This window comes from Centropristis striata, chromosome 4 (assembly GCF_030273125.1).
Source record: "Centropristis striata isolate RG_2023a ecotype Rhode Island chromosome 4, C.striata_1.0, whole genome shotgun sequence".
In the NCBI taxonomy this organism is placed as follows: domain Eukaryota; kingdom Metazoa; phylum Chordata; class Actinopteri; order Perciformes; family Serranidae; genus Centropristis; species Centropristis striata.
Genome location: NC_081520.1, coordinates 32,958,691 through 32,974,608, shown reverse-complemented (window position 1 = coordinate 32,974,608; position 15,918 = coordinate 32,958,691). Strand labels below are relative to the sequence as shown.

Genomic DNA, 15,918 nt, shown 5'->3' with positions numbered 1-15,918 from the left:
GTTGGACAATTAAACGAAATATTTTTAAATATATTTTGTTTTTGAGTCTGCTCAACTCTGAATTCGGATTTTTGTCAACTCAACTGTAAGTTGTACTAACTTACAATTTTACATTGTAATAACTTTTAATCCTCACTTCTGCTAACTTCTGCAATGTGCTGAACTGGCACGATTGTAACGCCGCTATGAAATGTCAGCTAATGTTGCGACCACAATTTTGAGTTAGCATTGATACGCTAATGGCTACTCTTGTAGCTGTAACAAGCAGCGCCGCTAGCATCAGTTAGCCGCTAGCATTAGTTAACAGCTAGCATCAGTTAGCCGCTAGCATCAGTTAGCCACTAGCATCAGTTAACCGCTAGCTTTCGCTAATGACCGAATTTCACAACAAAGAAATAAGAGTTAGCAGAACTATTGTCCCTTGTTGTGAACCCCAGCTTAAAGATATAATGAACAAAAATGGACAAATATGCCTCAAACTTTAGACGTGATTTTGTTTAACCTCAACTTCCCCGTGGTCTTTGCATCTGCGCTGTAGATACCATTTGTTTTTTCAGACGGTAATTGTGTTTTTTTTCCATGCTTGTTAATGTGGTGTCAGCTTTGTTTCTGGTGTCTTTGTTCATTCTGTCTTTGAAAGTAATAGTTGCCCATAAAGTTGGAAAAATTAAGTTTTCAGACACAATCCTCTGTTAACTATGGTTTCATTTTCATTGTGATATGTGTGCAAGAGATTGATTAATACAACTTTGAGAAGAAATACACTTCATCTGTCAAGAATAAATCACATTGTCACAATCATTTCATGGAAAGAGGTAAAAAATATTTTTTACAACTTTATGAGCAACCGTGTAGATATCTATGAATAAAATGGGTCCCTACCTTCTGAACAGTAACACCTGGGTCCGGCCAGGCTGCTGAAACAAGTGGCTTCGTTCTTGCAGGGCTGAGAGAGACAGTGGTCCACCAGCAACTGGCAGCGCTCCCCTTCATAACCTGAGAAACACGGCTTATAATCAGACTACTTGATTGATGTAATTACATTTGGTTAAATGCAGCTAAAAGCAATGGAAGAAGTAATCAGATACTTTACCTTAACCCTTTATCAGGCGATGTATTTGGTAACTTCAGCGGATATCCAAAGTAAAAATATTTAGAGAAAAAATTTGCAAATTTACTAGATTAAAGTGGCAGATCTACAAGAAAAAAAAGTCGCAGATTTAAGAGATTTAAAGTGGCAAATCTGCAACTTTTTTCTCGACCCCATTTTGATATCCACTGAAGTTACCAAAGTACAACATTGGCTTTCAAAATGTAGTGGAGTAGAAGTTTAGGTAGCATTAAATGGAAATACTCTTTACTTAAGTAGAGTACTTGAATAAATATACTTGGGCACTTTCCACCACTGCACCAGCACATATAGTGACAAGAATTCAACACTTAGAATTACACTCAATTTAGTTTTTTATATTTTGTTTTACTTGGCTTGAATCGTGAATGATGATGTTTTATCATTTGCATGTTATCAATGTGTGTCTGTTGTCTATAATAAAGAATCTTTGTGAACCCCAGACAGAGTAGCAACAACTATAGTAGCAGCTGATACAGAACTATGTAAATAAGTAATTAAAGTCCAGAGTTTGAGCCACTTAGTTTATCTAAACTGACATATATTGTCGGTCTCATGGCACACAGGGCTTGTTAGCACAGTTCTCTAATAGGGAGTGACAGGCAATCAGTGGTCACCTCTGACATTTACCGTCCTACCAGAGGCCCTCGCTTCAAGTCCCTGTCCTAAGTTAAATATGACAGGGTCAATGGTTCAATACAATATCTGCTCCTGTGATCTTACTTAGTGATTTTCTAAATGAAGGGAGGAGTTTTCAGTTTTTACACCTGCACAATGCTAATCAAAACAACCAACAACACACAGGAAGCTTTTATACATGTGCATAAAACTGTGTCTGAATCTCCAGTTATAAGAAGTGAAGCCAATGCAGAAGTGCCTTAAACCTGCATTCGTTCTAATGGCCAGCAGGGGGCGACTACACTGGCTGCAAAAAGGAGTTAGATTGGTTAGAAGTCTATGAGATTGAATAACCTTAATTCTTACTTGATTTACTACCGCAATACATTTTCCTACCAAGTTTATGGTCTCAATCGCTAGTTTTGAGTCTTCTTCAACACAGCATGCTATTTATTTTGTAAATTAAGGTCTCATATAGAGTAAAATAAACTGCATCCTCCAACCCAGCTACACCCTCTCATCCAAATATGGTCACTTCTAGCTCCAAAAAGTCAAGATGAGACATATGTACAGGTTGTTATAAGGGAATTAGCAGCCAATTATGGAAGGAATTTGATTGGAAAGTCCAAATCAGATATTTTAATATTTTATATTTTAATCATCATCTCTTCATTTGTGAAAAATCCTAATGTATCATTATATTGGCGAAATTGTGGAAATGTTGGAGACACCACACATATTTTTTGGGGTTGTCCAGTAATACAAGGATTTTGGGACAATATTAAAAAGGAAAGCAAAGAAAATGACCACAGTGAACTGGAGAGATGTAAAACCGCCTTCTATAGGTCAATTGATCCAGAGACTGAAAAATGTCTACATGATAGAGCGAATGACTGCAAGTCTGCAGCTAACTATGAACACTTTTACGCAAAGATGGACCTGTATTTCACAATACCTGGGTGTTTGATGGATGGGATGATGTGATAGAATACCGTTAAAAAGAGATACCTATTTGAATTCCTCTTTGGAAAGTCTTGCTTAGCCACCACTGATAGATATCATCTCCTCTGCCTGTTGTTGTTACTGGTATTAATACTTTTGTACCTGAACTATTTTTATTTCAAAATTACCTATTCCTTAATTTAATCATCTTGTACCTTTTTTTTTATGTATTAATTGTATATTATTATTATGCTGTTGTTTTATGCTTGTATTTTTAATAATGTTAATCTGTATTATTATTTTTGATCAAAAGCCCTACTAGGGACAAGTGTCGTGAATTAGCTTTGGCTAAAAACACTATGATGCATACATCAGATAAACTGTCAAGATTGTCTATGTTTTTGTATCTGTCCCTATTCAAATAAACCTTAAATAAATAAATATATACTTTTCTTATTATCCTATTTTATCTGCTTATTTTCACTCCTTTTTTATGTAATTGTTATTATTATCTATTTTATATATATATATATATGTATATATATATATATATACATATTATCTATTCTCCCCTCATGTTTTATGTGTCACTTTTTATGATCAAGTCCCTTATTACAAGTCCTATGTCAGGAAATGTTTAAATGTTTAAAAATGTTTATGTTTGTAAAATAATTAAAATAAAAAGTAAACAAAACAAAACAAAACAAAAAATAAGATGACTAAGACCAAAATGAAGGCTTCAAAACGACCTGTGGGTGATGTCGTCGTGACCATATCCACTACTTATTATATATTCTCTGGTACAAACAAAAGCAGCAAAATGTATACATGGATACACACAAACAAACGCACACACACCTGGTGGGCAGGTGCATGTGAAGTTGCGTCCTTCACCCCCCTGTCTAACGTCGGTGCAGGTGCCGTTGTTGCGACAAGGTCGGCGGTGGCAGGCATCGAATTCCTCACAGAAGATTCCGGTGTAGCCGTCCTCGCACTCGCAGAAGAAAGTACTCTGCAAAACACACACACACAAACTTCACGTGTCAAATCAATGAGCCTTGAAGGTGAAACAACAGGAGATGGCGATAAAAGGGAGAAAGACTTGTGAAACAGAAATAATGAGATTGTAGATTGTAAAATAATTCAGTAATATAACAATACAATAACAAGCAGCAGTGACACAGTCTGATTATCCCGAACAACGAGGGGAGAGATAATGAGAAACTGGTTTTCAAAAAGAGAAACCATGAAACGGTCTCTGAAACACCTTCCTTATTACACCATTCTTTATCACGTCCAGTGAGAGTCACTAGTGCTGCAGCTCCTTTACTTCAATGTATAGATGTAGAGGGGACTAACGGGTCTCAGGTGGTTTCTTCTGCTTTTGCTGCAGCAATTTTTTTCTTCTTTGTCTTTAAGGGTGCTGCACCAGACCCTACACCGCATGCATTTTTGATTTTCATATAATGAATGAAACTGTAAATCCCAGAGATTAAAAAATAATGATGTTGCACTGCTGTAATTTGTTCTGTACCATTCTGTTCTTTTGCTTTCTGTTGTGCTCTGTGTTGTTCTCCACTAAGTGAAACCCAGGGAGTTTTTTTCCTGCTTCACTTTTGTGAATAATGATCAAAAGGCAAATGCAGCGCTGCAGCTGCAGGGATAATGTGGGGTTATAATAATAATATGAAAACTTTGCTTTTGCTTATTTTGCAGTAGCACTATTGTTATGTTACTAAGGTGTGAAGTGCTGAAACCTTGTTTTTACAACCAGCGAAAAGAAACATGACTGGATAAAGATGCTGTATAATAATAACTGCTCACTTTCACTTTATTTGTGTTGCCTCACTACCAAAGTTCTATTTGAGGCCTCGTGGCCTCTGAGATTTTCTATTAAAGTATAGAATAAAAACTGCAGGATTTTTCTTCGACACCTTTCAGCTTCAATTAAATTGTGACGGAGCAGTCCCGGCGGCACACACACACATGCAGCACACACACACAGACACACATACTACACATCGTTCCTCTCAGCCCCACACTGCAAAAAAGCCAACGTGTATTTTTTGGCCTAAAACAGTGATTTAAGTTGGTAAAACTTGGAAATATAAATTATTGACATTTAGGGCAATAATGTAAGTTAGCACAACAAAGGAAGCCAGTTGTCTGCTCAAAAACAAGTTTGTGAGTTGCTGTTACTTATATCTTTAAGTTGGGGTTCACAACAAGGGACAATAGTTCTGCTAACTCTTATTTCTTTGTTGTGAAATGCTGGAAAGTGGGGAAATTCTGTCATTAGCGAAAGCTAGCGGCTAACTGATGCTAGCGGCGCTGCTTGTTACAAGAGTAGCCATTAGCGTATCAATGTTAACTCAAAATTGTGGTCGCAACATTAGCTGACATTTCATAGCGGCTTTACAATCGTGCCAATTCAGCACATTGCAGAAGTTAGCAGAAGTAAGGATTAAAAGTTATTATAACTTATAATGTAAAATTATAAATTACTACTTATAATGTAAAATTATAAGTTACTACAACTTACAGTTGAGTTGACAAAAATCTGAATTCAGAGTTGAGCAAACTCAAAAACAAAACTTAAAATATTTAGTTTAATTGTCCAACTTAAAATTTTATCGAAGTTTGTTGCCTAGAAATTTTGAGTTCACCCAACTTTTCTTTTTTTGCAGTGCATGCTAAACATACATTACAACGCACACATGCCCCTTCCCCTCTCTGTACAATATCACGGCCAAGGGTGCACACTTGGCAGCTCTAATTTGAATGCATAGAAACAAACATATGTAACATAACTTACCAGGCATTTGGAAATGCGCCCGCTCCTACTTACCTGCCCGGAGGATGACACGCATCATTATTGATCATGTGATGCGGCATAAATTGTTATTTGATATAATTAATTATGTCAATTTGTCTGTGTAGAAGACAGTTTCTATGGAAGAGAAACTGTGACCAAACTGTGGTAATTTTTGTATAATGTTGGTGATGATTACCTGTGAAGTAAATTGATGTTTATGTTGTTTAGAAGATGTTTATGTTATTTTTATAGAAATGTAACAGTCCTAGTGGGAGGAGCTGCCACTATATAAGGGGCAGACAGAGCCCTGATCTGGGAGAGAGTGGTTGGTTACACAGGAAGTAACAGTGAATTGAGAAGCTTGTTGAATATTGTGTAAAGTCAATTCATGGAAGAACTTGTTTTTGTTTTCTTTCTTTTTGTTTTGTGCTTGTATATAGAGCATTTGATTCAGACATATGCTACCTCACGACCGTTGTGCTCTCCCAACGAACGGCGCCTAGCTCTGCCCCCCGTTGGTCCAAGGCAATCCAGACTCTTTGCATTTCTTGTTCCCCGCTGGTGGAACGCACTACCAGTTCCGACCAGAGCAGGGGCGTCCCTCTCTACCTTTAAACCTTTATCAGGCGAAGAACTATATTTGGTAACTTCAGGTAATATTTCGAGAAAAAAGTTGCAAATTTACTTGATTAAAGTGACAAATCTACAAGAAAAAAAGATTGCAGATTTAAGAGATTTAAAGTGGGAAAAAGCAACTTTTTTCTCCCAGATTCACCACTTTAAATCTCATAAATCTGTGCATTTTTTTCTCGTAGATTTGCCACTTTAGTCTCATTAACTTTTTTCTCAAAATATTATTTTCGTATGTTTTTTTATACACATTCTGGCAGTATGTAATATCCTCCAATATTCTCTAGGGTTGAAATTTGGAATTTGCAAGTATTTCAATGAGTGTCCTATTAAGGGTTAAAGTGGTGAATCTGGGAGAAAAAAGATGCTTTTTTTGTTGTTGCTTCATTTACTTTATTTTCTTTGTTTCTTTTTTATTTTTTGGTTTGTACATATTGGCACTGTTTGCACCTTGTGAGGAGGAGAATAAACAATTTTTTGAATAAGTGACGAGGTTAGAAGAAGAACCCCGCGACACAAATGAAATCTCAATTGTTTTGATAAGAATAAACATCTGTTGATTCTCACCTCTGAGGGCTGTGTGATACATTTGCCTTTCCCGGAGCACTGAGGGTCGCTGAAGCTGCTGCCGGGCTCCACACAGCTGCTGGCCTTCACCGTCAGGTTGAGGCGCAGGGTGACCTCTGGGGCCGTGGGGGCGCCCACACGCAACACACCTAGGACAGAAGAGATGATGTACTTGAATAAATCATGCCCATGTCTTTGTAGAGAAAATGTGACGTAATGCTTGAGAGGTTTATGAGAATAATTGAAATGTGTGACTAGCAGTGTGACTTTAGGGATGTAGCTGTCTGTAGCTTGGTCCACCACTATATCAACAACTATTGCTTGCATACTTTGTACATTTTTCACATTCATAGTCCCCATTCTATTTAATTTGGTGGTCCTCTGATTTTCCTCTCGTGCCAACATTAGGTTTCATACTTGTTGTTATAGAGAACCACTTCTCAAATATATATATATATATATATATATATATATATATATATATATATACATGTATATATATATATATATATCTGTCTGATAGAGGGTTGCTTTTGTGGTCCGTATTCTGTATTTTGTAATTCAATGCCTATTGTTATGCAGCGCTTTAGTCAAAGCTGTTGTTTTGAAATGCGCTTTAATAAATAAATATGTATTGTATTGTATTCACCTAACAGGTAAAGGCTGTAGATTCTTATTCTTGCCAACAAATGTTTATGAGAGATTTTACAGTTTTTCTCAGTCGCTTTGGTGCATTTCTCACATCACTGTTTACATTTCCACCACAGTTAATGCATTTCTCAAAACAATTATTACAAACTGCAAAACCGAGTGGATAACCTACAAAAGTGTGTCACTTGCTCAAAATGCATAGCCCGTTCCTCAAAAGCAAGTATTCATGTCAACGAAAGTGTCAGTGTCATCAGGATGAAAAGTCCTGACACCATGTTTATGAACAAGATAGTCAAATGGCTCTGTCATGTTTTCATTATGACAATTTACTCTGTAAATGTTTTCCAATGCAAATCTTGGTCAGATCTTGGTGACATTACCTGAAAATGCTCAACACAGCACTATAGTGTTTGCACAGCCATTTGAAAACTACAGTAAAGTTACACATTACAGTATTTAGTGAGGTAACTGAGTACAACACACTGAATATGTATGTTTCACATTTTTATTGCATATGCTCTTTTCAATTCTTATTTGTTCACAGCATTTGGGTAGAGCTGTGCACAGTACAGTACGGTTCATATATGCTTATAATGGGTTATGGGTTTATGGGTTTATGGGATTCAGCTCTGAGTGATTGTAGAGAAGTGGCTTATCATTGGTTGCAACCAACGTTTCTCATCAGTGAAAGCTGAGGTTCACCCAAGAAAAATGTATTCAATTCCGGAGACATATTCAGTAAAAAAAAAAAAAAAAAAGATTTTAAAAAATATATAAAATTTGTTAGTTGTTATTAGTTCAACATTTCTGTATGTAATGACTCAAGCAATGAAATGAGGACTATTAGTTTTATATGGAATGACTAATCAGCATTCACAAGTTTAGTTATTTTTGACTGACATGAAATAAGCAATGATAATGTTATAAAACAGCAGAGAGTTGTATGAAAGCAATTGATGACTGTCCAAAAGCATTTGCAATTTGTTGTAAGGAATGAGAAACTGCTACTATGATAAGCACAAATGACTAAATGTTGTGGAGGTTGAACTGACTGTTGTGCAAATATTAATATTGATGTGATTAATGCACCAAAGCAACAGAAAACAAACAACAACCCAGATGTGGCTAAAAGTGTAGAAAAGACCGGATGCAGGCTGCTTTTCATTGTGACCAAAATAGAGTGCATGGCTCCGTCTAGTCTCTCTGGGTCTAGAAGTTCAGAACATCTCTTATTATATCTTCAATCAAAGCTGACAGCTACATGGCCACTTGGGTAAAAATAGCCTCATAGTGAATATTAACTGCCATTTTTTAAGAGGCTGATCTGAGCCAATGAGCTGCGGATCCACCGATGACGAGTCTTTGACGATGCTGATCTCCTCAGCCAACCAGACGGCCGACAGAACAACTCGTGCTTCTCTGTCACCCCTGACCAAACAATCATCAGCCCAATGACATCGGATGTTGAACCTGCAGAGTCACCGCTCCATCACATTGTGAAAGCACGTTGCCATCATTCAGACACAGTGACGTGTGAGGAGGGAAATGCAAAGTCAACGCTCCTCCCTCCCTACTGATGCTTTGCATGCTTCTCCCTCTTCCTCCTGCAGTTTGACCTTCATTCTTTCCTCCTTCTGCATCCTTCGTCCTCCTCTTATCCCTTTCTGTCCTGCCATCTCTTCTTTCTCCCTCCTTATCTGACTCTTCCTCTCTCCCACCCTCCATTATCCATCCTCCCCTCTGATTTAACTCCCCAATGTCATCTCCCTCTCTCTCTCTCTCTCTCTCTCTCTCCCTCTGTCTCTCTCTTTCTCTCAGGTGCTGCTGCGGCTGTGTTGCCAGAGTTAGAAGACATGTCAAGGTCAGAGGACAGGCAGCACAGTGAAACAGCATCAGGTATGTTGAACACACACATGGAGGTCAACCAGCCTTTCAGTTAAAGAGTGAGACTCCAATTACCCCCGCTGCAGCTCACACAAAAGCGTGTGTGTGTGTGTGTGTGTGTGTGTGTGTTTGTGTGTGTGTGTGTGCGTGTGGAGCTCAGTGTTAAAATACAGATGGAATATCAGCATACATATCTGTTGTTTTTTTCAGTATGTAAATATAATATTTTGACTCATATATGCAAATGTTATGCGATTTTCCCCAATGTCATGTCAGGAATAAACACTGTAAATACAATTTATTCAAATTCATTAATCCTCAGATGTTTTTGGCTCAGTTGTAAATGAGCTATTTGGAGGTTTTTCAAAAATCTTTAGCTTTTCCATGGTTGTTGGATGAACGATCATGCCAATTAAATGATAAAAACAGTGATAATTAAAGTATAATTACAGTCTTAAATTGTGGGTGAGATTCAGAATTTCAGTTTCGCTAATACATTTTTATAAATCCTTCAGTCTCTCACCCGTTTGGAGAGCTGATATCTAGGCCTGTCACAATCATTGCTATATCGACTTATCTTTCGACTCAATATATTGACTTTTGGTGTTTTTTTGTATTGTGTTTAAAGTCAAGTCAAGTCAATTTTATTTATATAGCCCAAAATCACAAATCACAAATTTGCCTCAAAGGGCTTTACAGACTGTACATGGTATGACACCCTCTGTCCTTAGACCCTCACATCAGCCAGGGAAAAACTCCTCAAAAACCCTGTTAACAGGGGAAAAAGAAGAAGAAACCTCAGGGAGAAACAGAGGAGGGATCCATCTCCCAGGACGGACAGACGTGCAATAGATGTCGTTGTACAGATCAACAGAGTAGAATAGAGTAGATAGAGGATGAAGGGGGAGAGGGAGAGAGGACAGAGAGACGGTTGAGAGATTGTTTAAAGTAAAGCTGCAAATGTTTGAGAGGCAGTACGGATTGCTGAAAAAAACTATATTTCCCAAGCAGCCATTCCAGCTGTTTATGTTATTTTAATAATAAAATAATATAATACGGTACATAATGATTATCTCAGTGCCACATTGTGTTAACAGAGCCTGGAAGTTTATTTTATTGATTTTGGTTGTAGTTTATTTTATGTTTTATTTATCTAGGATATTTTAATATTTCTTTTCCACACTTCAATTCCAATGTTTAATATTTTCCAGATTAAAAATTGACACAATGATACAACAATACTATCGTTTAACGTGATAGTTTCTGTGGAAAATATATCGTTCTAAAATGTGTTATAGTGACAGGCCTACTGATATCAATATAGTTGTTTGTTTGTATATCTTACTGAGGAAGTAGTTCTGTCCCAGTGGCAGCGAGTGGTCTGGCACCACCAATCCATCAGAAGCCTGCAGGAACCACATTGTAGTGCCGTTCAAAATGGAGGAACGGAGGAAACCCTCTTCATTCACACACCACAGTACTGGAGCTCCACTGGCATTCACCACCACCCTGGTTGGAGAGACAAAGCAGGGGAGGGAGGGATGGAGGATGAGGATGAAAGAATATGATTTATGTGGGTTTTATCTATAATTTGGCCCAAACTAAACATTGAATACAATTGTTTTGATCTCTTTTTAATTGGTGACAGCTCTAAGCTGCTTTTTTTTGCTTTTGTGCTGCAGATTTGCAACATTCACAGTTTAAATAATAGATTGCACCAGAAGAAATATATTGAATGCGCATAATACAAGAAACACAATCCACAAATTATTACTTTTTACATCCAGTGAACACTTAAATCATCTTGCCAGTCAACATTATTAAAATAGCAACAAAGTCAGCATGAAAGATAAGATAAATGGACTTATCCTCTATGTGAACTTCCTGACTTAATCAAATCTTTATTCAAGTCAAAATTAGAAGCTTAAGAAAATATCAGCATCCACTCATGCCGGTCAGCAGCAAGCTGTCAGTTATTGTCTTACTGTTTAAACCCAGGACTGATAACTAAAGGATGGTTCTCCTGTTTGTTACTAAACCTGGCATCCTGGACAGGCCTGGTGAGTAATGGCTGCCAGTGTTTTCTGACTCTGTGGGGGTGATGTTGCTTCCTGTGGACCTTTATGAACATGAGTTACAGCCAGAGAGGTTGGGGGCTCATTAATCAGGAACTCAGACAATTTGTAAAAAAAACAGTGAAACCCAAGACAAAACAAGAGAGAAATCTGAAAAGGGGTTACTAAAGCAAAAAAAAGAAAGAAAGTTAGAGAACCACTTCTCTAAGCCACTATTGTGCCAAACAGCATATATATATATATATAGAACGGATATACAGAAAGGCAACATGAGACAGATATTTGTATTGAAAATAAATACATATATGTTAATGCTATGTGTTATTATTGTTATCATTATAATAGAAATATTATTAATATAACATACATGGAATGATTAAATGTTTTATATATAAATTATTTAATATAACTACCTTGTGTGTAGGCCTATAGCTATTGCTTTACCTATCTGCTTAATGTTTATTTATGAAAGTCCATGGTTAAAATTATTCTTGAGTATGCATAACTACAACTCTGAGGTTTATAACAAACCAAACCATTTGAAAATCAGTTTAAAATTATCTAAAAAATCTATGGCATTATTTCAATGTTACATGCACCATAGACACCGTAGACCGTAGGCTGCCTGTGGCAAGATGGCCGCCATGCGAGGACGTCAGTCTCCATTGGCTAACAGCGTGCGTGAGCCATCTCGTGTTTGTATATATATCGATGGTTGTGGCCCCCAAACTCTGGAATGAGCTCCCCCTACAGATCAGACTGGCCCCTACACTGCCTGTTTTTAAATCTTTTTTAAAAACCTCTGTTCTCCCTGGCCTTCAAAGTCTCTGTCTGATAGAGGGTTGTAGTAATGGCTGCCAGTGTTTTCTGACTCTGTGGGGGTGATGTTGCTTCCTGTGGACCCTTATGAACATGAGTTACAGCCAGAGAAGTTGGGAGCTCATTAATCAGGACCTCAGAGAATTTGAAAAAAAACTGTGAAAAAACCCCAAGACAAAACAACAGAGAAACTAAGAAAGCAGCAGGTTCAACATGGATAGAGATAAAAAGAAAATAGAGAATGCAAAAAAAAGTGTTAATGGGAACTTTGATACCCAGTAAGCTGCGTTTCTACTATAGTCAAATACCTGGAATGAGGCGGGTCTCCCTTGCCGAAACACCCCTAATTTGAATGTTAGCCAGCCCCTGTCAAAGAGCAGGGCCATTTTTCTCCACTGAAAAAAGCCTGGTTGCTGATTGGATAGAACGCTAAGCGGAATTTGATGTATTACTCAACGCAACAACAACATGCGCCATATTTAACAGCCGGCGAAGTAGCGAGTAGTCACAACAATAATTTATTATCAAGAAGAAGAAGAAGATGGAGCAGTCTTACGTTTTAAATCCTTTGTGTATGTGATGTCATGGTCAAAACTGTCGATCGAAATAATAAATAATCGATTACGCCACGATCAAAAGCCATACGTCACCTCCGGAGTCTTGGAAACACGCCGAGTGAGCTGCCATTTGAGAGGGCGTGGCCTGAAGCTTTCCTATTGGCCATTTTTTACCCTAATGGAAACAAGCCTATTGTGACTCAGTTTGTTGCAGGCTGTTCTAATTCACTGTTCATATGAAAAGTGGTGCATTAAGCTTGTGAGCCAGGAGACATAGTTTACTACAGCCCATATTAAGAGTCTATACATTGTTTTGCTTCACTAACTATCCTGATGACAGCTCACGGTGTTAGCAACCTGTCAAGCAAAGGTAGCCATGTCCCAAATAATAAGCTTCTTTGTCATCTTTTTTTTTTTCTAAATGGGACCATTATTTACACAATTAACACCATATTGTCTTGAAGAAGACTTCAAGGTACAGATTGAGACGCCGGAGTTCTTTTCCAACCGCCGTCAATGCAGCCTATGTAAGCCTGCATTGACATAACAAAATCAAATCAAATGGGCAGAGAGCTATTCATCTGAAAAATCTTTTCTGTTCTGGGTACAAGATGAGCTTTCTTCTAGCACCAACTCTCAGGTTGTCAAAGGGATGATTAAGGGTATTTACTTATTCTGATATAATACCTGTAATATGGCTGGGTACATTAAAGTAAAGAAACAATGCTCATATTAGGGCTTGGCGATATATCAATATAAAAGATATATCAATATATTTTTAAATGTGATATATAGACCGTAATGTGAATTAGACCGTATCGCATATATTGATATAATTAAAAAAAATTTCTTTCTTTATATATAAATGCTGCTCTTACTAGGGTTTGTCATATTTAGTTATTTTCTAATGTTCATTATTCTTTTCTCATATGTATATATTTATTTCAGAAAAAGATTGTCCTATTCTATTTCATATGCTATTTTTATTTAGGACATATTTTTATTTAAATGTGGACTTTATGGAGCTTTGATTTTTTTTAAAAGGTACTCGTGTTATATAGTATTTATGTTCACTTAAATAAACCGTTTCAATAAAAGCATTTGTGACATGTCTTATTTGGCTTTGCCTTTGACTGAACATTTGCTCTCACCTTGTGATAAAAAATATCGGGATATATATCGTATATCGATATTCAGCCTAAATAAATCAGGATATGACTTTTGGTCCATATCGCCCAGCCCTAAGCTCATTACAAGTAAGTAATCCCAGCAGTCCAAATGGTTGTGTTTCTCTCTATCTGGATGTGGTTGAGGATCGTGGAGCCAAGAGGATGATCTTGCAGAGAATTATGACTGCATCTGTAAATATGTGAGCAGAGCAGCCAGTTTCCTGTCGGGCAGAGTGAGAACAACAATGCAGGCCGTGTTTCCTGCCAGAGACCCTGAGCTCCAACAGCTGCCAGCCTGCTGAGGAGACAGCAAACACCAGAGCTAAGCTGAGTTATCAAACTCATGAAAGAGAGACAGTCGGGCAGAGTGTCAACCAGGGCTGTTAGAGACCCTGAACAGATTTAATGAGGTTGCTCGCTGATTAAATGCTTCTAAACGGCACTCTAACCTCACTCACGTCTGAAATAATCATTCTCATATTAACACTTAAAAAAACAGTGATTGTCCTTTCAGCCTTTGTGCATCTGTTTTAATGACTGCTTGCCTGGCTAAATAAACAATAATTATTATTTAACCTCTACAGTATTTTTATAACCTCTCAAAAAGGGCTGCAGCTGAAAGGGCTTTTCACTGACAATAAAAGATTAAAAGAAGTTAATGCATTAAGTGTGTTTAACACTGTAAGGGACAATGTATAATTTTCAGAGCAATAACAAAAGACGGAGCTTGGTGACACTAAGAAGTAGTGTGGGACCTTGCAGGTGTTTCTTCAACACCATTGCCAAAATTGCATTCAGCTTCTAGGATTCCATCAGTGTGTAGGTTTTTTGCAGAAGTCTCCTCCTCTTCAAAACAAAAGGACCCGGTAATAAAAACAGGTAAGAACACTCAATAAAATTGCTTCTCCTCAGGCATTGGTCAGGACAAATGGCACAAATTATGAATATTTTCAGTTACATCGTTCTACAAGGCAGGGTTGCCCTTTAAGTCCGCTCTTATTTGCCATTGTGATGGAACCTTTGTCAATTGCTCTGCGGTCTCACCCTGATATTTGTGGTATAACCAGAAATGGTGTAGAGCTAAAGGTGGCGCTGTATGCTGATGATCTTTTATTATTTTTGTCTAATCTGTCACGTTCTATTCCTGCAGTCCTCTTAGTTCTAGACGAATTTAGTAGATTCTCTGGATATAAACTTAATGAAATGATTAAATGTGAAATGTGAAAATGTTTACTGTTAATGGAAAAGTAAATGAAAATTCACTTCAACTCCCAAACGTACCTTTTAAAGTTGTGAACTCTGGCTTTGTCTATCTCGGAGTATATGTTGCCAAAACATTGGTTCATCTCTGTAGGGAAAATTTTGTCTCTCTGCTCACAAAAATTAAACTAGATTTTGAGCGATGGTCGCTACTAAACCTTTCTATAGCTGATGAATATTGATGAACATGAAAAATTTCCCGCGCTTTTAATATTTATTCCAATCTTTCTTCCTCTTTCATTTTTCCGTAAAGTAGATAGTCTTATTTTTGATTTTCTTTGGAACAAGAAAACTCCTAGGATGCGTCGACAAGTTTTACAGAGGCCCAAGGCTCTGGGTGGAATGGTATTACCAAACTTCCTTTACTATTATTGGGCAGCAAACATTAGAAATTTGAACTATTGGGTTAATTATGGAGATATTGAGGTCCCTCCATCATGGTTGATCTTGGAAGCAAATTCTGTTTATCCGGTATCACTGAAAGCCTTATTGTACTCACCCCTGTCTTTTTCTACTTCTGGTTATACTAACAATGTGATAGTGGCCTCCAGTATTAAAATTTGGTCTCAATTTAGACGTCATTTTGGACTGCAAACACTTTCTATTGGTGCTCCACTTGCAGTTAATCCTTTTTTCGCCCCATCGTTATTGGACAGCTCCTTCTCTATGTGGGCTAGGCTGGGCATAAAAACTTTTAGAGACCTGTATGTTGATTCTATTTTGCCTCTTTTCAGCAATTGAAAGATACATTTTTGCTTCCTAAAGGTCATTTTGTTAGATATCTTCAGGTTCGAAATTTTAT

The 15,918-nt window shown here is 37.4% G+C and overlaps 1 protein-coding gene across 1 annotated transcript in view; it reads right to left on the bottom strand.

The window, feature by feature from the left end:
- The window catches only part of dner (delta/notch-like EGF repeat containing), an 86,500-nt gene that overhangs the window by 25,469 nt on the left and 45,113 nt on the right, over positions 1-15,918 (bottom strand). Inside the window, exons 4-7 of the mRNA XM_059331255.1 lie at positions 10,582-10,745; positions 6,702-6,850; positions 3,548-3,701; positions 883-996 (exon numbers count right to left, since the gene is read on the bottom strand). Coding sequence (XP_059187238.1) covers positions 883-996; positions 3,548-3,701; positions 6,702-6,850; positions 10,582-10,745 — 581 coding nt within the window. The remainder of the gene's footprint in view (positions 1-882; positions 997-3,547; positions 3,702-6,701; positions 6,851-10,581; positions 10,746-15,918) is intronic.